This window comes from Eucalyptus grandis, chromosome 2 (assembly GCF_016545825.1).
Source record: "Eucalyptus grandis isolate ANBG69807.140 chromosome 2, ASM1654582v1, whole genome shotgun sequence".
NCBI classification, from domain to species: domain Eukaryota; kingdom Viridiplantae; phylum Streptophyta; class Magnoliopsida; order Myrtales; family Myrtaceae; genus Eucalyptus; species Eucalyptus grandis.
The window spans coordinates 56,600,251-56,626,358 of NC_052613.1; the positions used below are offsets into that span (position 1 = coordinate 56,600,251).

At 40.7% G+C, this 26,108-nt stretch overlaps 4 protein-coding genes and 1 non-coding gene across 7 annotated transcripts; 1 reads left to right on the forward strand and 4 right to left on the reverse strand.

The window, feature by feature from the left end:
- Positions 1-120: 120 nt before the first annotated feature.
- Positions 121-929, reverse strand: LOC104434045 (histone H2B). Its single transcript, XM_010046995.3, has one exon. It carries the CDS (start codon positions 817-819, stop codon positions 388-390), a length of 432 nt encoding a protein of 143 aa, XP_010045297.1. The 5' UTR covers positions 820-929; the 3' UTR covers positions 121-387.
- A 1,205-nt stretch (positions 930-2,134) lies between these two features.
- Positions 2,135-5,566, reverse strand: LOC104434046 (protein SENSITIVE TO PROTON RHIZOTOXICITY 2). Of its 2 annotated transcripts, none has more exons than XM_010046996.3 (2): positions 4,154-5,566; positions 2,135-2,542 (listed from the first exon to the last, which is right to left on the reverse strand). In XM_010046996.3, exon 1 carries the CDS (start codon positions 5,465-5,467, stop codon positions 4,157-4,159), a length of 1,311 nt encoding a protein of 436 aa, XP_010045298.2. In that variant the 5' UTR covers positions 5,468-5,566; the 3' UTR covers positions 2,135-2,542; positions 4,154-4,156. The 2 variants fall into 2 exon arrangements, with proteins under 2 accessions (XP_010045298.2, XP_010045299.2); XM_010046997.3 differs by lacking the exon at positions 2,135-2,542 and adding an exon at positions 3,680-4,032.
- A 6,023-nt stretch (positions 5,567-11,589) lies between these two features.
- On the forward strand, positions 11,590-15,217 carry LOC104434048 (50S ribosomal protein L9, chloroplastic). Of its 2 annotated transcripts, XR_723600.3 has the most exons (7): positions 11,590-11,827; positions 11,967-12,094; positions 12,942-12,987; positions 13,283-13,380; positions 13,459-13,506; positions 14,098-14,283; positions 15,034-15,217. XR_723600.3 is itself a non-coding variant. In XM_010046998.3 (6 exons), exons 1-6 carry the CDS (start codon positions 11,681-11,683, stop codon positions 14,216-14,218), a joined length of 588 nt encoding a protein of 195 aa, XP_010045300.1. In that variant the 5' UTR covers positions 11,590-11,680; the 3' UTR covers positions 14,219-14,490. The 2 variants fall into 2 exon arrangements, 1 of the variants encoding a protein (XP_010045300.1); XM_010046998.3 differs by lacking the exon at positions 15,034-15,217 and having other exon boundaries at positions 14,098-14,490.
- A 343-nt stretch (positions 15,218-15,560) lies between these two features.
- TRNAV-UAC lies at positions 15,561-15,633 on the reverse strand. The gene has a single exon. It is a non-coding gene; the product is annotated as a tRNA-Val (tRNA).
- A 3,378-nt stretch (positions 15,634-19,011) lies between these two features.
- LOC104434049 (zinc finger protein ZAT5) lies at positions 19,012-20,064 on the reverse strand. The gene has a single exon (XM_010046999.3). The coding sequence runs from the start codon at positions 20,024-20,026 to the stop codon at positions 19,154-19,156; it is 873 nt and encodes a 290-aa protein (XP_010045301.3). The 5' UTR covers positions 20,027-20,064; the 3' UTR covers positions 19,012-19,153.
- Positions 20,065-26,108: the final 6,044 nt, after the last annotated feature.

The following is a 26,108-nucleotide window of genomic DNA, read 5'->3' on the forward strand; positions in this document are numbered from 1 at the left end:
CATGAAAGGAGAAGGTGAAAATTGATCAACAAAACACTAACGGTCATCGATCAGCGCAACCCAAAATGAAAAGAACTTAAAAATTGAACGATTCGGGGCGGAGAACTGATAGCAAGAGAATTCATATTGAAAACGAGAAAAGTTTTCAACTTCAGCAATTGCAACAAAAGATTCTATCTGATTCCGCTCGAGACATAAAAAAGAAAAAAGTCACAAAACCCAAAGGGGAAATGCACATAAACGAACACTAACCAAACTACCACCTCCTATTCTAGCCTTTACATCCCGAATGGAAACCCTAACCCACCTGCCACCGCATAAAGGAGAGAACACCCCCACTCTCACTCCCACTCCCCTACCCCTCGAAAAAAAGAATAAGGAAGGACCCTAAGAGCTGGTGAATTTGGTGACGGCCTTGGTGCCCTCGGAGACGGCGTGCTTGGCCAGCTCCCCGGGCAAGACGAGGCGGACGGCGGTCTGGATTTCCCGGGAGGTGATGGTGGGCTTCTTGTTGTAGCGGGCGAGGCGGGAGGACTCCTGGGCGAGCTTCTCGAAGATGTCGTTGATGAAGGAGTTCATGATGCCCATGGCCTTGCTGGAGATGCCGATGTCCGGGTGGACCTGCTTCAGCACCTTGAAGATGTAGATTTTGTACGTCTCCACGCTCCGCTTCGCCTTCTTCTTCTTCTTGTCCGCCGACCCGGCCTCCTTCGGCAACTTCTTCTCCGCCCGCGGCTTCTTCTCGGCCGGCGCCTTCTCGGCCTTCTTGTCGTCGGCCGGCTTCTTCTCCGCCGGCTTCTTCTCCGCCTTCGGCGCCATCGCTAATCGACTCTAAGAGAGAGCGAGAGATAGAGACCGAAAGAGAAAGACGGAAGCTTTGAGTACGAGACGGGTAGAGAACTTCGTTTCGCGATGAAGACACAGGGAGGGGTTTTTGCTTTTATATAGGGCTCGGGGAGCGATCCCATTCGTCGCTTCGGCGAGTGGCGGATCGATGACGTGGACGGTCTAGATGCTGTGGGGGGGAGGGGATGGGCGGCGGCGATTGCTTCGGTGGTTCCATGCGGGGCTTCTCGTTTTGCGGAATCGATGGTTTCCGGGTTGTCGGTTTTTTCGAATTTTCATTTTTAATTCCGGATTTCTTTCTTTTTCATATTTTCCGTTGTTTTGGCGGCAGAGCAAAGGCTGGGAAAAGTTTTGAAAGAGGCGGTGAGAAACGAGGGGCGAAGGTCCAGTAAGGTGCTGCCACGTGGAACGGACCTGAGGTTGCTGCGACTGTGGGCCTGGGCCCTGGCATGGTTGCCGTATTGAGCCTCAAATTCCTCATCTTCTGTTCTGAAAAACTTGGGCCACAAGATTTGCTTTTCTTTTTTCCTCTCCCAAAATTGAAAAGTCGAGAAATCTATCCAACTTTATAATCTAAGATACACATCTACAAAACAACATGCATGATGATTATGAAATAAATTAGGAGTATCACTAGTTCCTAAAGTGCAGAATTAATGCACGCTTGGGTTGAAACAAGCTTTGCATGTTGACCAAATTCACACGTGATATATACATAAGTCGTTGTAGCAATAAAAGATCGAGCTGCAACGGGTGATTTTCCAAAATATTGGTTATACATGATGCGAGAGAAAACAGTTCGTTGAGAAATGTAAACTTTTCTTGATTGGTTGCCTAACGTGGTTTACAAGTGCTATGGGGTATCATGGAAGGCATTAATTGATCATGCAATCGCTTATATGTAGAGTTACAAGGAGCCTTAAGCATTATTAAAAATGCTCTTATAAACAAGGGCCCTTGGAGTATGAGTTAATTAAAAGTATACAGCACTTTTCGGACTGCTTTTGAAATTAAAGAATCACGTGATTTAATAAAGTCATCTACTTCAAATAATAAAATTTTCCATCTCCAAAGTAAAATTTAACAATGCTTAACTAGTGTCAAGAGGCACTCCTAACCATTTTCTTTGTTAAAACTTAAAAGTGAAGAAAGCGACAGCAATTTCGAAAAATACGAAAAAAGGGTTGCGAAAACATGGATCTTGGCATTTGCTTAATAATACCTTAATTCCATACTAAATCAAAGAATCGGTCGTTCTTATACAAAATCAACTATGCTGCCGGGCGTACATGGTATCCACGCATACAAATCTTCTTTATCTTTCTACAATCAGATACACTAACGTGTTTCGCCAGAAAGAAAGCCTTCTTGAGCAAAAGCCATCACTAGTTCATTGCCGCCCTGCCACCATGGTCGCACAATATTGATCGCATAATGCTGATCGCTCCTCCCCCCCTTCTCTCACCCACATTAGTAAAGATACATTTATGATATTACGTGATTCCGTATATTTTATGGTTCTGCATATTTTGTTACTTAAGATATTCGTCATGTAAAGCCTTTAGGTAGGCTCATGTACTCTCCACTTGTTATTGAACATGATATTACCTCTTTCTTTCCTGTTATCTCAACTCTAAATACGTCATCAGAGCAAGAGGTCCCGAGTACAAATGTTTCCAAACCCTTGCTTGCCTCCCTAATAACAAATTTTCACACTTAGGCCAAAGTCCAACATACGCGTGAAGGGAAGTGTTAGAATATTCAATGTTAAACCACAACTTCATCTCATGATCTCACAAAATCTTCCACGCACACGATAGGAGAAGCACGAAACTAGTTGTCAAAAACTCTGTCAAAGCTTGTATACTTGCCCAGTAATTCCTAAGTAAGTCATTAGAAGGTCCAATATAAAAACTTAAGCTTATAGATATAAAGAAATTACATGTATATAAAAAGCATGTATGACTTGTTGTTAATCAATGTAGGATCGCTGCAAGTCAAATTAAAAGCAACAAGTGAAATTTGACCCCAACATGTGAAATTTGACTGATGAGAGTGGGTATACATATGCAAATGTGATAGAATCGACTTTGATACTATGCAAGGAAAGTCCAACCCAATTTCTAATATAAGCAATCCACATAAGAAGAAAAACATTTGCTATTGGGCTCCTTAAAATTAAAAAAGACAAGAAAAAACCACCTAAAACTCTAAACTATGCCCATCGCAACACATTCACTCTAAACTTTTTCTTGTGACTTAAAAACCTCAAACTTGTATATATATGACACATTACCCTCTGTCAAGATTCTCTTAGATGATCTTTCAGCCAAAATAAAATTACTTTTATTTCACGTAAATCACAAGGGCGCCATGTCAACACTGTTTACTTTCTAGGGTCCACATAGGAGGGTTTTTAATGGTTCTTATTGATAGAATTTTGATGGAGGGTAAATGTGTTACGTAAACACAAGTTTGAGAAATTTTTTACTGTAAAAAAAAAAAAGTTTAAGGTAAATGTGTCACAATGGGTAATGTTTTAGTGGTTTTGCCCTAAAAAAATTAGTTCAGTGAACTTATTAAGTGGTAAGGCATATTGTCCCTATACTTTCGAGCCCCATGTGTGAGCTATCAAATATGTGGGCCTCACTTGAGATCCATCAAATCCAACTACTTAGATTTTTTTTTTTTTTTTTGAACAGCAACTACTTAGATCACTCCGTCCGTTGTGCACTGAGTCTAGGCAAGTTTCTGATGAACATCCCATGTGTACACATGTACACCATTCATTGCTTGTCTGAATAATGTCATGCAACCACGCTTCGCACTCTAATGAAAACTAAAATGAGACTGGATATACATGTACATCAGCTCTACACAAGTCCTATTGGTCAAATGCAACTCCCAGGTACAATATTCTAGGATAACATCGAACCTAGAGCACCCTTGGTGAGTATCATATCAATATCCCTAGGCAACAAAAACAGGAAAAAAGGGAAAAGATTCGCCGGTTCGCAACAACACATACGTATTCAGTGAAGGTATCAAAAGACAATAAAGCATGTCGGATCTGCCCATGCAAGAGGAACTCTTCACAATAGATTTCACCCCCCTTAATAGCACAATATTTGAACGTCACATACGGCAAAACCATCTATCAGTTGGAACCGTATGTAGCCGATACACCTGAAAGCAGTATGTACACAAGCTACAGAAGAAGCTACAGAAAAGGAAAGGCAAAAGAAAGAGAAGGAAAAGCTAAGCTGATGAGCATCAAGAACACATGTCCAGAATCATGTGTAGTTACCTATCATCTGTCTGCCTTGACGTTGTGGCTGGCTGCTTGGCCATCGACTTTCCCCGGCTTCGTCAAGTTGATCATTGGCGAGTGCCCCACGAACAAGGTCACGTGACCCATCAACTTGTCTTTCCTAGAGAAGGTAGTGCCACACGAGCATTGCCACTTCAGATCCCCGCAGTGCTTCTCATGAGTCCTCAGATCGGACAACACGGAGAACTGCTTCCTGTTGCACCTCTTGCACACGTACATCTTCGGGCAGTGGCTCCGCTTGTAGTGATTCTTGACGCAGATCATCGACTTGAGCGGCTGGAACTTGGCATGCTTCTGGTTCCACCGGCAGCCCTCTTGCGGGCACGAGTACTTCCTCGGCGTTTTCATCGGACACTCCTTCTCATCTGCACCAATCGAATTGTTGCTCCCACTGCTGTTCTTTAAGGGATTGCTAAGAGCAGAGCTGGTCTTGTACTCGTCTCCGTGAGCCCTCATGTGCATCCTCAGGTTCGCATCCCGCTTGAACCCTTTGCCGCAGATTTGGCAGTAGTGAGTGTACTTGGCCAAAAGCTCCGAGGCATCGAGCTCAATGATGTCGAAATTGCTACTACCGCTCTTCAGAGAAGTCCCTTGCGTTGAGCCTTCGTTATGACCGCGTTGACCACCGCATGGTTGGGGCAGTGCTTGATCCCTCCCATTTTGACCAGGCCTAGAACTATTGTTTCTATTGCTATTGCCACTATTATTATTTCCCATAGCAGGCGAGCTGACATAGCTATTATCAGCGAACCAGTCAAAGGTTTGATCAGAAGCATAAATACCGGTGGGCTGAGAGTGGTGATGAGACAATAGCCCTCCGTGGCCGACGGGTTTGATTCGGTGTTGCTGCTGCTGCTGCTGTTGCTCCTGCTGCCGTGGAATTAGTTCTTGACGGGAGGTTGGGTTGTCTGCTGAAGAAGCGGAGGCGTTGCTCATCTGTTGGCAAGTATACATCATGGAGGAGGCGGCGACAATGAGTTCTTGGATCGAAGTGACCATGCTTGCAATGGCCATCGAGGTTGTCACTGTCGATTGGCCGGCAATTTGGGGTGGAGACACGAGGACGGAGATGAGGGACTGGACTTGGTGGACCTTATCTTTGAGGAGCGAGAGGTTGTAAAGAAGAGTGTTGGAGTGCGTATCTGCAGGAGAGGTTGATGAAGCTGCGTTGTTGTCCATGGAGGAGCTAGTCACGACGCCGATGTCTTCGTGACCGGTCACGCCGTACATCTGAAGCCCTTGCGATGCGCTTGGGAAGCAAGAACTCGCACCCGGTGGAAGAGGCATCATCTCTCTCTTTCCCCTCTCCTTCGCTCAATCTATGTGAGAAGCGAGAATTGGAACGTTTTGGATCTTCTCTTCTTGACAAAGAAGGATTGCTGTTGAATGAGAGTGAATATATATATATATAAAAGGGGAAGCATCCTGAGATCCTAATCCTATTCTTTGATGTACAAACAAAATGTGTATAATAGTCGAGGGAGGGAGAGAGCTGCAAGTCAACTTTGAGAGGGGTTTGCAACGTCCCCAGATAGAGCCCGCCTCAAATGTTACCAATCTTGCATTGGGACAAGCTCTCTCTCTCTCTCTTCTTTTTTAATACTTTGTTTTTCGTGGTATACTAAACAACATGATTATAGATTTTCGAGAGGGAGGGAGAGAGAGGGAGAGAAAGAGAGAGGTTGGCATGTGTTAAACAACAACAAACATCCAATGGCTTTCCGTAACTCTGCCTTTCTTAATATATATTTTTTCTTACACGTTGCAATTTTTTATTGAAGATCTGTTTAAGACCTCTCTCTCTCTCTCCTTATCTCTCTCTTGTTTAATGCTGGGAAGAGGGGTCACTTTCTGGCGTCAACCTTTGCCGTGATTTGAATATTTCAACTAGGCATGCGCCAATAAGAATGACGATCTTTGCACCCTTTCCCATGTAATTTATAACTCTCGATCAATAACCGTAGGACCCTAGCTATCTATGCGGCTATCCAGGAGAAAATAATAATCACCGAGGCCGAAAGGATTGAGCAAATAACTTCGTCATGAGCCGACGATAATTTGGCCGGTGAAAAGCCTGTGCCGAGAGCACCGGACAATTTTTCGTCAATAAATTGTTCTTAACGGTAATATGGTATGGTGAATCATATTCTCACACCGGAGTTACCACACTCAATTTAGTTTAGTTATTAACTCTTTCGAGTGTGACGTACAATCACTTGGGTTTAGCAATTAGTTTTGGCCTACTATAACCTCATTAGGAGAGCGGCCTTAGCATTCGATTAATTATTTGTGCATAGGAAGCCAATTCCACTTTTAGAGATTCTCTAAGATGATATTTATCCCACTCTAGGATTCCTAGCACAAGCATTCTAACGTCACTCCCACAAATCAATTGTGAATTCCCTTCTGCTTTGCTCACTTTTCCCCTAATGCCACAAAACTCCGTTCTTTAGCTCACAAGCAATCGGACCTTGATGATGAATCACAGTGATGCGCATGCGATGGAAAGTTTTTAGATGTCACAGTAGAGCCCATCAATCATAAGAGATGACTCACACACTAATTTCTTCAATGTATTTGTTTTTTCTCTCTACAAAGGTGGAGAGATTATCAAAAGGAAACACAAGTCTAAGTTTATAAACATACTTAGGTGGAGTCACATTCACTAAAAAACTTAAGCCATCATTGCCAATTCTCTATTATGAGACAATTTCTAACACAACTCATACATGTATCTCAAAAATCTTTTATTCATGTGTGAACTTAATGTTAGATCTATCTTTTCTTAATTTAGATATTTGTCTCAACTTTTATATCTACTTTGTTGTCTTGTGAGGACTGCAAGAACAATGCCCAAACCACAAGAACAACGTCCTCCTTTATCCCCCATTTTCTTTTTCTTGAGACTCACCATGAAGGCTACCCATTAGGATTGGGTTGCTACATTACAACACCCACCTCAACCCTGTCTCTTTCGCCATACCACACCAAAAGGGTTGCTTCGAAATAGCATTGGTCATAAGATTCCTTAATCTCCAAAAACTAGTACACATGGGGAGATTGCAAAGAGAGTCCAAATACAAGCTTGTGACCAATTAGGATATATCAATTGCCGTCCTCCTTTTTGAGACTTATTTTAACACAATTCATATATGCATCTCAACAAAAAGAAAAGAAAAAAGTCATTGGCTAGCACCACAGTCCCCAAAAGCCCTTAGGAGATCGACACACGTCACTTAAAAAGGTATATCCCGACATGCTAATGAGAACTTGTGTGAGTTGAATCAACAACTCTAATAAGCAAGTGAGAGCGTTTGCCACCGAGCCGTCACCTTGGGTTAACTACCTTCATCTTCTCCCATAAATTGGATTTAAGAGAAGCCGCGCAACAAAGCAACTAGGGTTCCAACACGATCACGTCTTGCTCGCTGGCTTATGCATGCGCGGGGGCTTGAAGGCTGTACCTACTAACCAAGCTGACTAATTAAGAAATCGAGATCGAATATGATGATCATGCTCCACTATCGACAGTACAATCATACCACTATACAATCCATGAAGTTGGTCCGAAGTTAAAAAGAAAAATCATCCTTGAACAATTTATATATAATGACTGTCAATTTGGGGGGATTAGATATGATATCCTGGTGGCAGTCCTACGGAGCGACAAACCCAAGTTTCTTAATCATCCCTTAATTCATAAATTAATCCTTCTGGTCAACTCGAGGGGGAGGGTGCAGATACACCTAAGAATCCAACCTCATCATCTTCTTCTTCTTCCGCTTCCTCCTCCTCCTCCTCCTCTTCTTCTTCTTCTGGTTTCTTTATTGACTTTATCTTCCGTGCTTACTTATGTTGATAACAACTTCACATTCGTTTTTTTCCTGGGAGCACACGCCATGTGTGGGGTCAAATTGCTTGAATTGTTTTCCCTGGGGTAGGGCCATTAAGCTTGTTGACCAATTGAGTTTGAAGAGGAAAGGATTTAAAATGCGATTGCTAGCTGTTTATTACTTTTCTTTACGTGGATTAAGACTCGGTAAACGGGTTTAATTTATTGCTATGTGTCAGGGGAGGGGGTCGAAGACGTATAATTCTATTGTTTCTGGTCCGAGAATACTGATTAGTTCTCCGCGTTGATATATTATTGTCGACATAAGCGTTAAGAAACTTGTTGACAATTTAGCAACATGTTTATAGATAATATCAATTTTTTATCAGTTTGTAATTTCCAGTTTATTATCATATTTGCGTACTTATCGATGTGTACTTTTTTTCTTTATTATCAACATCTCTTTTAATTCACAAACTTTTATTTGCAATTTCTTAGCAACTCATTAATTTTTTTAAAATAATTTTTTTAAATTATCAATTATTAATTAGAGTGACTAATCAACTTTTCCCCGATTTAGTTATTCGCTATTTTTCTATTAAAGTTCTTGGATGACTTACTTACCAAGTCTATTTTTCTTTAAATTACCAACTTTTCTTAGCTTTCACCAATTACGGCTTGAATTTTTCAACTATTATGTGAAATTACCAACATTTATTTTAGTTGGCTTGCTAACTTTTCCGGCCTAAGTAACCAAATAGAATATTTAATAAATTAAAAATCCAAATAAACGTTCAAGAGTTTGTAACGCAAACAACTTAAACGCAATTGGAACAAAATTGATAAATTACTTAAAATCAAATTTAGTAATTTCATATATGAGTGGTAAATTTAAAAGTTTAGAAATTAGATGATACACACTACTAATTTAACAGAGAAAAATTGATAATCATTTTAATTAAAATTTGATTTTTTTTTTTTGAAGAGATGGTAGTTTTAAAAAGTTGATAAGCGAGGGAAAGTGATAACTCAAGAGAAAAGGTTGGTAAGTTTAGGGGGAAAAATGTAAGCAACTCAAATGAGATTTGGTAATCCAAACTAATTGATGACTTTATTGGAAGAAAATTGGTAAGTCACAAAATAAGAAAACAGTTGGTAAATTTAAGGGTTGGCAAGAAATTTAAATAAAAGTTGGTAAATGACAGCAGGAATTCTTGTTTTTTTTTTTCAAAGATAAAGAAGGCGCAATTACTTAAATAAAGGTTAACAATGAAAAACTAGTTTGTTACTTACTCGAGAGAACAATTGACAATCACTCTAACTAAATTTGATAATTTCTAAAAAAAGTAAGTGCATTGAAAGTTGGTAAGTAACGAAAATAAAAAGTGATAACCCACTAAAAAAGTTGGAAAATTTGGAAGAAAACAAATAATTTTTTTTTTGGTGACCCGGAATTGTTGTATGCAATGGCGGGGCGGCGTAAACCCTGGGCGAACCGAGCCCACCCACCTGACCCTAAAAAAAATAATTGTTGGTATGGAACTTAAATGAAAAATTGTAATCCAAAAAAGAGTAAGTGAATTTAAAGTTGGTAAGTAAGGCAAATAAAAAGTGGTAACCCAGAAAAAAAGTTGGAAAATTTAGAAGAAAACATAATCCAAAAAAGAGTAAGTGAATTAAAAGCTAGTAAGTAAGGCAAATAAAAAGTGTTAACCCAATAAAAAAGTTGGAAAGTTTAGAAGAAAACAAATAATTGTTGGTATGAAACTTTTTTTTATTGGTAGGTATGCAACTTAAATGAGAATTTGCAATCCAAAACTAGATTGTACCTTGATAACAGAAAATGCTAGTAAGTCGTTCAAATAAAAGTTGGCAACTCGCATGGTAATTAATTAATTTAAGGCATTTATAAAAAAATGTAATAAAAGTTTGTAAAAGATAAGAGAACTAGATGGTGACTTGATTAAAGAAATGTTGATAGCCACTCTAATTAATGTTGGTAAATTCTTAAGATTGTTGGTAATTTTAACTAATGAATAAGCAAGGGAATAAAGGTTGATAAATATTTCTATAGAATATAAATATTAGTAAGCAACTGAAATGAGAGTTGGCAAATTGGTAGTCGATAACGACAAGAGAAAAATAGTGATTCGCATAATGAATGTTGGTAAATTTATACAGTTGATAAGTTTAAGGCATTTGTGATACAAATTAAGTAAATTGAAAAATGAATAGGCATTAATAAATAATTTCAATTTTGAATTAATAACTCAAAATTAGTTGCTAATTTAGTCGGGAATATAGGCTCAAGCACGCGCCCTTGCGGTGCATGTGGCTTTGTAAGCTCAAAGCTCACGACCATAGTGAAGTTTGTCATCTAACGGAAAAGACTAATGAGCGTTGCATTTTTTAAATTTAATTCAAGTGACTAAGACTTGAATTAAATTTGTCATGTACTTGAAAATCAAATAATGAACTTGAACATTTTCATGATCGATTAGACTCGTCGTTGGGTGTCTCTCGGGGGTGAGCAAAACGAATCAATCATATTGAGAATCATCCGAATCGGACCAAACTGGCTGATTAGGTTTGATTCGCAATTTCTAAAAATGAAATTAGTGTCTAAGTGGTTCGGTTCCCCATTTAAAGGGAACCAAATCGACTATATATATTTTATTTCTTCAAAAAATTAAGAGAAGAGATCGACAAATGATCTCACTTATTTGCTTCACTCTCATTAGTGCTTAAATGTCTTGTCTTGTTTCCTTTTATTCTATTTTCCTTTTACTCCCTGTTGACCAACCTTTCCCATTATTAACCAAAGAGAATATCCCTCTTTGTATGCTCTTAGATTCCTTGCTAATTTGTTGCCAAAATAAAATGGAGATCATCTCCCTTGCTTCCCTCTTCGATCACTACCACATTTGTTGCCCCTTCTTACGTGGTCTAGGCCAATTAATTCCTTCAATCATGTTGACCAAAATTTGCCGGAGAAAAGGATGGAAGATTTTTCTAATTGATTGGTTAGACCTTTTCTTTTTTAATTTCATCTTGATGTTAAAAGTGACCAGTTTCATTGGATTGGATCGGGAACCGATCATCTCTATCGTCAAGTCTGACCCATCTAAAAGGTGAAATAGATTGGCTCAATCAAAGAAGCCTCTTCTCAAGCTTAGCATGCCTAGATTAGATTGATTTTACATAGATGATTCAATTATATATTAACTACGAGTGGAAAGATTTTTAGGCTCGATACTAGGCCAAACTCTACTTGTTGATCTAGTCTTCTAATGAGTTAATAAATTAATAAGAAATTTCATTAGGCCCTTTACCGGGAAAATAATGCTTTGGAAGGAGTATCGTAGCCGATAGCTCACGACCGATGTGTGATTACAAAATGAAATATTTATTTAAAAAAACCATAGTTTTCACTAAGACTTTTTGACATAATTTACAGACCAGAAGACAGAGGGGCAAAATCGATATAAAATTTCAAACGGGGGCAAGATGCGCGATACGAAATCTAGCAAAGGGGACCAAAATGAAAATAGATAGTATACGTTCGTCGTAGAAGAAAAGGATAAGATCACATTGCCAGGAACATACAGTGGGAGCAGTCGGCTGCTCGAGAGGGGAGGCGATACATTCTCGAGAATTTCTGGCGCCGGAAAATGACGTCACCAGCGGCGACGCTGTCGTGGAGTTCCTCTTCGTGGCTCCATAGCCTCGGCGGGTGCTCGAACGAGGCCTCCGAATCGTCCGACAGGAGGTCGGCCATGGTGGTCATTGCTCAAAAGAAGGCCAAGAAAACCCGCAAGGTAAACCCGTCGATTTTTTTTCTTTTTTCGTAAAGGCGTTTCATTTTCAGATTCTTTGACCTGGAAAGGGCAAGATGTTTGGAGAATTGAAATGGGTTTGAATGGTTGATGGTTTTTTTTTTGCATTCAATGCAAGCAGATAATACTGAAGGAGGACACGGAGTACCTGGGGAAGAAAGGTCAGCTTCTGGATGTGAAAGCTGGGTACTACAGGAACTATCTCCTTCCCATGGGGAAGGCCCAGATTGTCACTCCCGTGTTGCTCAAGTAACGTGCACAACCCGAACATTTCAATTTGGTCCGTCTGTTTCTCGCTAGTAGATTTGGGTCTACATATGATTGCCCGAAAGTGTTGGAGCTGTGGTGACTGGTTATTTTTTGGATACATCGCATACAAGATTTGTCATGTCGTGTGAAGAGAATGGCATTAGAGCTAGCTCCTTGTTGATATAAGTTTTGATGTGATTGGAAAGCATTTAAGTCGTTGGGGAGAATGTCGATTTCCCTGCTGACGTGATAATCTAGTCCTGCAAAGGTTTTGGATTTTCTTTCATGCTGACTCTCGAGCCCTTGGGATCAGAGCTTTCATAAGAATGAAAGTTTTAGATGAAAATGTCTCTTGAAGTTTCTGTATAGGTTACGAATTACATGGCATGGTGTTTTGCTCAAAGGATGCAAAGTGCAAAGTGGTCATTTCTTTAGAATCTGTAAATATGGAGCTCAAGATTCATAAATTTTTTGTGATCGCTTGTTTGCTCGGAAAAGCATTCTCTCTGAAGGTCTTGCTTCTAAATTTATTAGGCCTGATGCGAGTAAAAGTAAGTTGTAATCATGTGAAATTGTTTAAGGGAAGTAGGTTTCGTTACGCTGTTATTGAGAACTTCCCATTATAAGAAAGGATTTGGCCCCTTTCGTGTCAAATGCTTGATGTTGTCCTGTTAGGAGCTTTGAAATGATTCATTTTGTTTCTATTAGTATTTGGGAAAGTTGAGAGCACAAGTCGAGGGCCATAGCAAAAAGATTCTTGTAATCATGGCTGCCATTTAATTGAATTAAATAAAGGTTGCTTCTACTGATTTGTAGGTAATAACCATGTCACTCTCATATTGTACAGGGAGATGAGAATGGAAGAAGAAAGAATTGAAGCTGAGAAGAAGAGGGTAATTGACTTTTGCTTCATTTGCATGCTTAAGACTTTTGAAGATCATTATATTTTATTTATGCATCAAAGACTGATTAGACCAAGATGTACCTACTCTGGAGACAATCCACCTAATGATTCTCATGTCTGACATATAGAACTTGACTTCCTAATATTCTCAAGGTTTCATCCATATGATAATCATTTTGTCAAGAAAAGCAGAGCCATGAGCTTGAATCCTCTTTTGCTTCTAACTGTTGGCTCCATCAAATTCATGTTCTTTTTTGTTAACAGTGACCCTTAATTTTGTTTAGGTAAAAGAAGAAGCGCAGCAACTTGCATTGATGTTTGAAACTGTTGGAGCATTCAAGGTGAAGCGAAAAGGTGGAAAAGGAAAACTAATTTTTGGAAGGTAAGTTGTATCAAGTTGACATCAAACTTTTCTTTTACGTATTGTCTTTGGATGTCTAATAGTTGACCTTCTCTGCAGTGTGACTGCTCAAGATCTCGTAGACATTATAAAGGCGCAGCTCCAAAGGTACTGATTGTATGGCTTGCTTGCCAGATATATACATGGCCACCATTAATTTAGATATGCTAATAAAACGGGTATGCATCTAATAAAACATGTCTGCATACCCCTTTTTCTCAGCAACCGTTTTGCTATAATTTTGGGTATAAACCACATATCAGCAGCTCTTTCATGTGTGTGAATAACTCGCCTTACAGGTTTGTGATGTCATGGATTGAATGTTGAAACAGAATACCATAGCCTAATTGACTTAGGCTCACTTAACGTGTTCCACCATCACGCAATACAAACATGTAGGATCGTATATTTGAGGGTTTGTTAGTCATTCAAGCTGTGGTTCTTTTGTCAAAATGAATGGCCGTCATCTTACTTCTCTCTATGAGAATCCTCCTTTATTGGCCTCATAAAAGTCAGACATATTTCTGAACTGTGGTTCTGAACTTGCATTATGTCGTAACTTTTTTTGAAAAGACTCCTAATATTGAACCATCAAGTGAACATTTTAATGAAAAAAATTGTTGAGAGAAGCAATCTTCTGGTGAGTGTAGGTGGGTGTATTTCCCTAATTCCTTCAATTTATTTTGTTTTTCTTTGTAGGGAAGTGGACAAACGAATTGTTGTTCTTCCAGAAATCCGAGAAACGGGAGAATACATCGCAGAGCTGAAGCTTCATCCGGAAGTGACAGCTCGAGTGAGGTTGAACGTGTTTGCCAACTGAGTATAAAACCCCTGTTGAACCATTTTGAGCGATCAACTTTCAAATGCAATTCGTGCTGACACATGGTATGTAAGACATATCTAATGATTTTACTGCAACGTTGACTTTTTGCCTAGCCATATGAGAATAACCATTGAGTGAAAAAGCTGAAGAAGAATATGTGCTGTAAAGTTGCCTTTCTACTGAAGTTATTTTTTGTTGGTTTATCAAGCCTATGCCATACTCTTGTTGTATAATACATTCGTCTCAATGGTGCTTCTGAGTTATCGATCCATTTTATTGAGGTTAAAATAGACAATGGAATCAAGAGGTCTCTAAAAGCCTTTACCATCTTCTAAAAGGGAAAAAAAAAATACGTGGCGAGACTTACTTTTGAATCAGAATGCTTTCTTTATACCCTTTGGGTTTCAATATTTTTGTCCGAATTGCCAAAAACTGTTTTGGTCTTTGAGAAAGATGCTATAGAGACAAAATTACCATGATAGCGTGTCTAGTTAATCGTGGATTGAGGGCTCTGATACTGAAAGGTTAGTTGCTTCTACAAAATCTACTACTCTCCCAGTTTCTGAGAAGTTCATGCTGATTGGTTTGATACTGATATACAATTTAGGTTCTCTGTTACAACCATTTGTCCAGAACATAGTTGCTGATGATCTTAGAAACGTATCCATCAATTAAAACACAGAGAAAACAACCTACCGATGACTGTCGGAACGAATGTCCATTTAAGAAGCTGTTGTGGTCATCACTTGAGTACTTTCTGACCAGCCTTTCTGCTGCTGATGCATAACCTCGATTATTCGTGGCATTTGCAGGCGCAGCCGGTGGAGTTGAACAGAAAATCATCTCTCAGCGCAGCAGTCCATACTATTCATATCTTCTTGTATCGTTTTATCAATGTATTTCGGTAGATTTTGTTAGCTGTGGATTAATTAAGATGTTGGTTGTTTCACCTCTCGCCATTCTATTGGATGCTTAGGAGTTCCTCATTTCACCTGAGGTTTCTTTCGCCGAAATATGCGCTTTAGCAAAAAGCTTTCTTCACGATCTCACAGCTAACTCGCCCTTCCGGATCCCGCTGGCCGGTTTGAGAAAAAAGTTGAATTGTTGCCACCGCCTCTCTTCGTTCCAAGCTGTCTCGTAATTGATCTCGCTTGTCAGGGTTTACTAATGCTAATTAGTGTTGAGCATGCTTAACAAATCAATGAGCTTTTTGTCTATTGGCTCGTGTCCCGTCGCCAGCGAAGTAGATTAAAGGAACGGTCCATAAGATCTCTACCGAACTTTGGCAGTTGACTTGTTTATATCACAACAATTGGAAAACAGAAAAAATGAAATAAAATGTTACTGCCCAGGATCGAACTGGGGACCTTTAGTGTGTAAGACTAACGTGATAACCACTACACCACAGTAACCTCGTTGCTCACGTTTCCTCAAAATTATCTATCACAACGATTATTTTCGTACTTCAGTACCAAAGAATTCGGTGCGATCAGTATCTTTACGGTCTTATATTTTGCAGTCTAGACTCTTAGAGTAAAGTTTACTTGGTCAAATGAGGTTGGTTGAATTCAGTTTAATGCTGAGGGGGCGGCGATACTACCTCTAGGGTGTAATAGCAATGAGCAAACCATGTGCATCGGTACTTAAATTTGTTCCATGTCTCATTCACCTAATTTCCTAGCTGAAAACTTGGACTGTTTAGAGAGAAATATTCGTTGTTATTCCATTGATCGAACTAATGTACCTCTCACGGGTCTTATGACATACCTCATCGAATTTCATTTTTAAAAATTATGCAAACTCTCGAAATTGTGTCACATTGGAACAAAACATCGATATGCTTTTAAGATTTTTTACCATATATGAAATCGATTGAGCATGTGACTAATATAACAAGACGATTTTGGTTCACGCGTACCAGTAGTTTGGTTTGGTGATATTTGGAAGCAAACATTTGAATGGATGCAGCGCGCTGCACGTGCTCAACTCCTGAACTGGCCAAATTCAAGCAACTCCATATTATTTGGACAGCTCACTTGAACTTCAGCTCACTAATTTACATAGCCCCTGTGATTATTGTCAAGATGTCACTTCACATGCTCGAGATTTCACCAAACCTAGGCCAGGGTGCCTTATCATAAGAAAAGCAAAATGTCGGCATACGCTAAAATCATGAATTCACATTCTGGTCACGTCTGATCAATGCGCTCACTGTGCATAGATAATTACATGATGAAAAGAATAAAAAAATTCGATCTTTCCAAGTCATTGTACTACAGAGACTGATGTATGGCAAATCCAAAAGTCGGCACCTATGGAATGTCGAAGCAGTGGCAAAAAGCGACCAGCGCATCGAATGGCCGGCGAATACGAACTATGAAGGGGGCATTTGGATCAGTAGTGGATGCTCTTCCCTTTTGCACAGGACAACTCACTAGCTAACGCAACACCACCGGCCACTCGACACGCTCTTTTGCGCAGCGCAAGACTCGATAGATCAGACACGAAAAAAAAAAAAAAAAAAAAAAATCTTTCCAATTAGGTCGGAAACGAAAGATGAGGCTTTGAGGCTATCCAGCTATGCAACGAGGTTTGGACAGCACGCCCACCTCCGAGGCAAGCGAACTGTCTCCACATGTCGTGAATTCTGGACAGCAGCATTCGAAGAATCTTCGCATGCAACAACGCATCATCTCCCATTAAGTTGCCCACGAAATGGACAGCTAAGTGCGCGCGAGCGATTCGCTTACATAGCCCGGAAATTTTTCTCCCCCTTTTTCTAAGTGTCGAGATGACGACGATTGGTGCATGATGGAGTGCGTCCGGGAGGCCGGATCGTGTTGGTCTTTTTTGGATTCCAAGTTGGATCGGGGAGTGATTTCCATTAGTTTAGGTGAAGAGGGTTAGGAATACCATGAATTGTCTCGATCGGTTGAAAGACTTGGGGGCCGATTATTAGGTTTAACTAACTTTAATATGCTTGATCGTCGTTAGGGCTTGAGGAGATCGTGAGTTTTAAGGAAAAGGGTGTCTATAGAAAGTTTGGAGTTAGTCGTTATCCAAACCCTAATTATGCACCATACTAAATATGCCGTGTCTTAAGTGACCTTTTGAATAATTGTGCAACAATAGCAAGTTGGGATTCTTGAGTGAATCATCTTGATCGGTAGAGAGACTTAGGGGTGATTATTAGGTTTAACTAACTTTAATCTGCTCGATTGTCATTGGGGTTTGTGGAGATCGTGAGATTTTAGGAAAAAGATAGTATTGAGTTAGTCGTTATCCAAACCCTAGTCACGCACCATACTAAATATGTTGAGCATCCATTTGTCTTTAACTTATAACGTATTTGCTTCTTGTTTTCCCCTTTCATGCATAATTTTAACTTCTCGAGTGACCCATTGAAAAAATTGTGCGACAATAGCAAGTTGGAAATGTATTATTATTATTTTTTGTCGTTTTCCTTTTGACTATGAAATATGAATTTGAATCAAGCTGATGGATAGGTGACAAGCTCTCAATCGAACAAGACAATCAAATGGTTCCTTTTTTCAGAACCCGTCTTGACAAATATTATCATGTCGCTAGTCGGCTACGGTCTTACTTCGTAACTCATACGCAAGCCGTGCCCACAATGCCTTGCTCACCAACATTTGCCAATACGTGCACCTAAAAAACACCAAATTGTGGAGTGAGTGAGAGACTGTGTGTGCATGCTAAGGAATTCAAGTACGATCAGCCACCCACCTGGACCTCTCTCTCTCTCTTTCTCTCTCTCTCTCTCTATCGCTGGCCAATCCAGGCTACAATGCAAGTGAAGACAAGAGCATTATCGATCGGTTGGAATAGCTTGAGAGGAAGAGGAGTAGACCAAATGATAGGGGGCAATAACGGATCGTGGGTCCGACTTGTGCGGCTTCCCTCTTAGCTACTACGCCCGCATATGCCATGCATAGGCTCTCGTCGTCACATCGCTAGGGTCCCCATGTGCATCTTATCTGTACATGCTCATTTGTTATATTATGGACGATTAGGGGCGGGTCGGATGGATGATTAGGCATGATCCGGACAAAGGGCAATGCTACCGGATGATCAGGCGTGATTTAGAGTTCCAAGTACATCTTACAAGTCAAAACCGAGACATACTACGGAGCCGTGCACGATGCTTAAGCAACGCGACAGCGGATGTTACGGAGAGAATGAGATTACCATAAAGCAAAGTAGAGAGGAAATAAAAAAAAAAAAAAAGGGGGAGAGAAACCGGGGTGGGTGAAAATAGAGATTTTTCAAGGGGCAGCGACCAACTCAACTTGTGCCAGGCTATCCACTATCTCCCCTCCCCCTCTCGTCATTAATGGGAATCGACCGTGAAAGGGAGAGATTTCCCAATTTTTCTTTTGGCCTTTTCGTTGCGATTATCATCGACGAAAAACCCATCGACCGAAAAAGAACCTAATCCACCGCTTTCGGTTGTGGCTCTGCTTCTGCCAAACCCTAGCTCGCAAATCTTGCCAATTCCATCGCTCTCTATCTTTCTATCTCTCTTTGCTTGTGTGTTACACATTAGCACTCACTCACTCAACTCCCACTTAAAGAAAAGGAATAAGGGAAGGAGGAAAAGAGATTGGATGGAAAGGGAAAGGGTAAAAGAAAGATGCCCATTGCCGACCCCTTCCAATCGCTCACTTTTCGTGCATCTATGGCAACCATGAGCACTAATCCACTCACTCACTCCAAGTGCTCAGCTTACTCCAAAACCATTGACCATATAAACAATATTGGATTAAATGTACAAGCAAAAGAAAAATTATTTATTTCATTGTGATGGACGAAGGGAATTATAATAAGGATATGAGAAAAAAAAATCGACAAAAATATGAATATGGTTTCGTGTTACATTGATTGACATGTGAACCCGTCTTTTCTTTTTTTTCAGTAGTGGCAATCCACCAAGGCGGGCGAGGCTAGTATGATGGGCTGTTGACTTGTGGCGAATTGGAACTTCGAGTTCTCCCGGCGGCGGTGCGCTTGGTGGTGGTGATCCTCCTCCGTCGGGGCCGGCAGGTTCAGGTCCAAGGAGAGGATGTTGCGGGACTTCTCGGTGGTGATGGCCGCAGCAGCCGGCGGGTTGGTGGGGCTCGTCGCGTCGGCGCTGGTGGCCGTCGGCGGCGGGGCGGACCTGTGCCGCCTCATGTGGCCGCCCAAGGCCTGACCCGACGCGAACTCGGACCCACATATGTTGCACTCGTGGATCTTGGGCTTGCTCGCTTGATGGAGCCCCTTGTGGCTGGCCACGTGGGCGGAGAGGGGCGGGCTGATTTTACCGGAGTGCCCCTCGTCTTCGTCGTCAATTGCGTCCAAGCCCAGGACCACCGTCGACGGCTTGATTTTCTGGTCAGGATCGGCCGTGGACTTGGGCTTCTTGTGGCTGGCACGGTGCCCTCCGAGCGCTTGAAACGACGGGAACACGCGGCTGCAAGTCTTGCACTCGTAGACGTAGAAGCCGGCCCTCCCGGTGGCCACGCCGGCGTCGGCGGCGGCGGTGGCGACCACCTCGGAGAACTTCTTGCTGCTGAAGATCCCCATCTTGCCGCCGTCGTGGTCGTCGCAGTCGACCCGCCTCGGGCGGCCATCGCCTTGCGCCAAGAGAATAAGGCAGTTCGCCAGGTCCTCCTCTTCCTCCTCCGCGCTCGAGTACACGACGTTGTTGCCGGAAGACGACGGGGACAGAGCCGAGTTGGCATCCCCTCCTCCACCTCCACCTCCTCGGCCACCTCCGCCGCCGCTTGAGGAGCAAGAGGTCATGGAGGAGGCCGCGCCGCCGCCGCCGCCGCCGCCGACGCCGACGCCGACGCAGCCGCCGCCGCTCGGGGAGGCCGGCCGCTGGCGCTTCGTGCGCTTGCCCTTGGAGATCTGCGAATGGTGGTCGTGGGCACCGCCCAAGAACTCTTCTGGGTACTCAAGATCCATGGCTTCCCGAAACACCAACCGGAAGACGATGGAGGAGAAGGAGCGAAATGGAGCGATGATCTACTGGCGATCTTAGGTAAGGAAAAGCTTGGAAACACCGAACGAGACGTTCGTAGATTTACGCAGGCGGTTATATATATAGCGACGGAGCGAGGCGACTTTGAGTGGTGCGCGTTGCGTTGCGGAAGGTAGTGGCGGTCAAAGGCCGTCCCGTGAAAATTACTTTTCTCGGGGTCGTGGCCGCACGCGCGCTCCTCGGGCGCGTGGACTTCAACCTCCGCCCGACACGTGGCGCGCTGTTGGGTGTCGAGTGTTGAGTGTGAAAGAGATTGCACTTCCGGTTCCACTTTAGTTTCCAACTATTCCCGGAATTTGATATTCCGCCCGCACACTGTACCTCGAAGCTTACCTAAAATGAACCTAACCAATACTCCAAATTCATTGCATGTGTCGACCCTTCCTTCCCTAGAAAATTAATTATTCTTGTTGCGACTACTATATACTCTCTCTTAGCATTATACAGTTGAAGTTTTGTCGACCCGTCTTTCTCTCTTTTTCAAATTTCATATGTGTCTTATCAATTTTCATAACGTAATCGATGACGTTAACCTCTTTAGAAACAAAAAATTGAGTTTAGTTCAAGAGTTAAATGGGGCAATGTTAGATCGGATCGAGTGAGTAATCGTGAGTGTGAACGTAGGGGGTTTAAGAGACCGTTTTAAGCAAAGGTTGGTGTGTGAATAACGTGAGGAGTCCGCTTCGTATTTGTCCTAATTCTGGACCAGCATTAGGTGCACAACGAGAAAAAAAAAAGGGGCGATGAGTGAACGCAACCCAGTAAAGCGAGAGGGCGACGTGTATTCCATGTTGAAAGCATGCAAAATGCCCTTCACGCATTATGTGACTTTGGGCGGCTTCCAAGCGAGCACAGTCAATTAAGTGTGAAGGGAAACTGTCCAATTGGTCCTACAGTTATCGCAGGGATTTCAATTTATTTATAAAATTTTCGATTTTATCAATTTAATCTTAAATCTCTGTACAAAATTCTAATGTAGTTATTCTTGCCAATTTTTATTGAAAATCATTAATGACTGTCCCGTGTTGTACATTGTCGCGATAGAGGTTTTCTGCAAAAATCAACCCAAAGGACTGCATTGGAATTTCATCTAAAAGTTTAGGGCTAAGTTAAAGCTTATTAAGTGTGCGTGGGGCTTTACATTAATACGGATAAATTGTCCAATTGGTTATAATATTATTATACGGATGTCACTTTTCCATTTTAGTAATTTAGTCCTATACCTCTGCGAGAAACTTCAAAGTAGTCATTCTGGCCAATTTTCGCCAGGCATGACCTATTAAAAATGAGAAAGAAAAATCACTTCGCTCTTCATCTCGATTAGGTAAGCTGTGGGAGCATCAATCTTGATCTCATAAAGTCAAGAAGAAATTAGATGAAAGATGCTTTTGTGGGTGGCAAGGAACTTAGCGTCCCTCATGTGCTCCCCACGACCCACCTCGTCTTTAATATAATGGGCAAAAAGTCGCAATGGCTTTCCCCATGCTGTCCGTATAAATTAAAACCGGCTAATCTCTCCTTGGCTATCTCGTTTCCAATCCACACGCCATTGATTCGATTCGCATTATCTGCTCCGATGCGTTGACGACGTAGGCGATGTTCGTTCATCCACCATCTTTGGAGAAAGCCCTAATGACATTTTTTTTTTAAATTGATCGCGATTAGGACTCGTTAATCGGGATCGGTTGGTTATTCCTAATCCTCTTCCTCGTTTTGCTTAACATGTACGCTCCAGCCCCTTTTTTAACTCCCACCGTTTGTTAGAGAGAGGGCGGTTTCATTTGACCTGTCGTGTTGTTTTTTTCCAAAGAAAAAAAAACAATATGATACTATCTATTTTGGAGCATGGGTTTTTGCCAGTGAAGAAAATAAGCAATTGCTGTTTGGATCCTATTATGATTGGGAACGTGATGAGTCGATCCATATGTATGTCCGGATTTTACTGCTATGTTGAGAATTGCTCCACGTATTGCTCGATGCGAAACGGGGATTAGACTTACTATATTACTATCTTTTATTCGGATCTTGTTGATTTCTCTTAAGCGGATGTCTAGACTTTAACGAATCTAAGAATTCGAATAAGATATCAAATCACGGTCAATCATTGGGACGTAATTACGAAGAGATAATATGTATATATATTTTTACGTCAAGAGCCAAAAAGGAAGCGAGGAGCGAGTAATTGAGACTGGACGGTCTCCAAGCGGCCACATCATTTTTTGTTATTTAATTCATTGGGGCCTCATAAAAAAATATGGGAGAGCTTTGATTTGGGTGGTGGGGGAGTGAGTGAGAGCGCAGTGCAACAGAAATTGGGCAGCTTACCTAAAACCATATTGAAAGACGCATTAAAAGCAACTTGCTTAGCTTTAGCTCTTTATGTATTTCCAACTAAATTCCGGGTCAATATCCTCTTCGTTTTTCAATTTGATGGGCAAGGAATTAGCTTAAAGTCATTGTCCGTTGAGACGAGGAGAGAGTCCGTGAACGTTGGGTTCCTCGATTGATTTGGGGCTTTTACAAAAAGTACAGTGTGACTATTTTTAGCCTACAATCAATGGATAAATATAATGATTACGATTTAGTATTCAAACGACATATATTTTTTAATGACATGGCGGTCACAAAGAGTTGTCCCCCGACTCCTACTATTCAGAGTCAATATCCAAAAGAAGCTGAGAATCCTTAAATTAGGGGTAACAAAACAAAATAACTCAACAATCGTGTCTATTTATTGATCGATTTCTCAACTCCTTTCATTGTAGTCGGTCATTTTTTTGGGAGTTGACAATGCGCCTCACAGTGCACCCTTAGTACTCGATATTTTCAATTTGACCCCACATTCCTTGATATTTGCACGGTCGCCACCTAAGAGCTCCTTTTGACACTTGGAATAATTCCGGACGAAAAAAGGGTGGATATCCATTCGGTTCCGACACGGGAAAAATTCGAGGACGGCAACCAAAGTAACGACTCTACACGTTGTGCAGTCCCGTCCTCTAAAAAAAAGAGAGAAGAAAATTGATATAATTCCAAGTAGTTTTTTGGGGGCTTATTTTAATTATTCTTTTTATTGGAGAATATACAGCCCTTTACTTTATAGATTTTGCATTTTGGGCACCGGACGGACCCATAAACCGAAAGTCGAGAGGAATCCTGTCCTTATTCCCTTCGGTTCTATCCTCCATTCCCCCTTCCCACCGGAAATCTTTGGAGCAGTTTTTACATCACTTTACGTAAAAGATGTTGGCGATAATCATCTGCACGAATACACTAATAAAAATTTAATAATATAATCCAGACATATATATATTTCAAGCAATACAAATAATCATTTTTAGCAAAATATTTTTCATATAATTCGTTTTCTATTAAACAAACGGAGTCTAAACTTCAAGCCAAATACGATTATTTGTCATGAAATCGGGAATCGTATAAATATGATATGAGAAAATTAGAAAGCATGAAACCATGAAAATTCACAACTAAACCAGGCCCAATTCCCCTAACAAAAACTTAGAAACTTTAGATCTAATTTTAATTCTATCCCAAATTCATTTGGTTTTTAAAAAAATTACTAGCTTCAACTCTCCCACAAAAAATCGCTATTTATTTCCTTAAAATTATCAATAACTAAAGGCTGGCGTTGTTCTATACAAAAGCATGAAGATAGAACAGGTTTTGGGTAACGAACTTCTAAATCGCCTGAAAATGGCGTGATTGTTTTTCGATGGGCGAGTAAAAAGATCGAAAAGAAAGTCTACTTTTTTTTTTCTTTTAGGACAGAAAAAAATCTGAGACGGGATTCGAGATTGAATTTAAAGTGGGAGTTTTTTTTGTTTCCAAGGAATTTTTCCCGAATCCCGATGTCATTGTTCTTTTTCATAGTTAAAAAGGAGGCTTTTTTTTTTTTTTTCCGCCAACACAAATTATGAGATTTTTAATAGCGACGAATGGGGGCGGAGGTGGTAGGGCACGCGCCAAGAGCCGAGAGTGGGGTGGGGGCGGGCCCCTAAATCCGCACTGTCAGTTGGGACTTTACACTCACTCCACTCCACTCAGTTCACACGTCACTCGAAAGCAGGAGCAGCCTTCTCGGCCACTCACGGTACCCCGCCAGCAACAGCAACTTAAGCATCATGTTAGTTGCAGCCACGTCCCATTCTCAGATATAAAACCCCAAATACCCCAAAAAAAAAAAAAAAAAAAAAAAAACGAAAAAATTGAAATTAAATTAAAATATAAAAAAGTTAATATCATAAAAATTTCAAATCGATACGTTCATAACAAATTTACCTTTTAATTTCTATTAAATTGTTGAATTAGATGATATGTGTGATTTTGGATATATTTGTTTTTGGTATATCAATTTGAAAGAAATTGATGTCAAAAATTAGTTTAGAGTAAATTTATTATGAAGATATTGATTTATGATTTTTCGTAATATTAATCTTAAAATAAAATCTCCAATTTTCATCTTTCGATTTTTTTGTTGTTTTCGATATTATTTCCTTTTTCTTTTTCTTGGTTGTCAGTGAACAAAAACAAGAATCTCTATCCACACTCGTCCCTCTCGCTCGCTCCTTCGCTCGCTGCTGCCCCCTCTTTTTCCTTGGTTGTCAGTGAACTAACTGTCTCTTTGAAAACGAGATGTGAATTTCCATACCCTCTTTTCTAGAAAATAATAATAATGATAATAATAATAAAAAAGGATGAAAAGAAATATCTAATAATAATCATCCACGCGATGACACCTACTTGCTGAGGGAGGTGCATCCACTAGTTCGCGCAGTTGTGCTATCCTTTTGTTGATCAGGACAGCTCATACCAAAAGCAAAATTTCCTCCTTTTCTTATTTCATCTTTTTCTTTTTGCTCCAATTATCTTCCAGAGACGGTGATCAAACGATACTTAAATTTTAACTCAATATGTAATTTTACCCATAAACTTTGAATTTGTTCGATATGATCCTTGAACCTTCATTCAATGTGCAATATGGTTCCGAAATTTTAATTTGTTTAATGTGATAAATATTTAATATAATCCTTGGACTATATGAACATTGCTTAATATTTTCCATTTATTAATCCAAGTTCAAAGATAACATTGAACATCTTCATATAGTTTATGAATTAGATCGGATATTTACCATATTAAACAAATTAAAAGACCGTTTGCGTAATTAAAAGTTTAGGGACGACATTACACACCGAGTCAAAATTTAAAGATTGTTTGCATAACTATTCGTCTCTTCAATGGTTGAAGACCATTCCTAGGGGGACCCAAATGAAAGAGATTGCCTTTTTTTCGTGACGAAAACATAATTTTTATGGGAAGTTCGACTTTGAAAGAGTCTTGGTCAAAACATTTTTGTTTTTTTTTTTTTTTTTGGGGGGCGGGGCGGTGTAGTGATCGTGAGTCTCAAGGTACCGAGTGATGTACACACGTTATGGGAAGTGCAAGGTTAAGCGGCCAAGTTGTGCCAAAAGGAAAGCCACGAGCGGCCGCTATTTTCCCATTGCCCTTTTCCTTTTATTGCTTTCTAGGTTGCATCACCATATCCACGAGATGGAAAAAGCTCAAATGTACTTGTGGACACGGCGGCTTCAGGCTATCCACATAGATTAGTCGAGGCGAATGTTCAAATATCGTGTATTATTATTATAAAAAATCGAATATGGTATCATCGAGAGGTTTCTTATTTGCGCACCGTTCCTCAAATTGCCAGCCCTCAAAGAGAACGAAAGCATTCTTGAAGAAGTGCTCGAGCATGAGGCCCGGTCGATGTGATCGGTTTCGTAATTGGTTTATTCCTTGTATGTTCCCATGGCTCCACTGTTC

Excerpts from the sequence above, each read along its gene's own strand:
- LOC104434048 (XM_010046998.3), top strand. The coding sequence starts at position 11,681 with ATGACGTCACCAGCGGCGACGCTGTCGTGGAGTTCCTCTTCGTGGCTC. Across the intron at positions 12,095-12,941 it reads GTCACTCCCGTGTTGCTCAA|GGAGATGAGAATGGAAGAAG; the intron begins GTAACGTGCACA and ends CATATTGTACAG. Across the intron at positions 13,381-13,458 it reads GGAAAACTAATTTTTGGAAG|TGTGACTGCTCAAGATCTCG; the intron begins GTAAGTTGTATC and ends CCTTCTCTGCAG.
- LOC104434046 (XM_010046996.3), bottom strand. The coding sequence starts at position 5,467 with ATGATGCCTCTTCCACCGGGTGCGAGTTCTTGCTTCCCAAGCGCATCG.
- LOC104434045 (XM_010046995.3), bottom strand. The coding sequence starts at position 819 with ATGGCGCCGAAGGCGGAGAAGAAGCCGGCGGAGAAGAAGCCGGCCGAC.
- LOC104434049 (XM_010046999.3), bottom strand. The coding sequence starts at position 20,026 with ATGACCTCTTGCTCCTCAAGCGGCGGCGGAGGTGGCCGAGGAGGTGGA.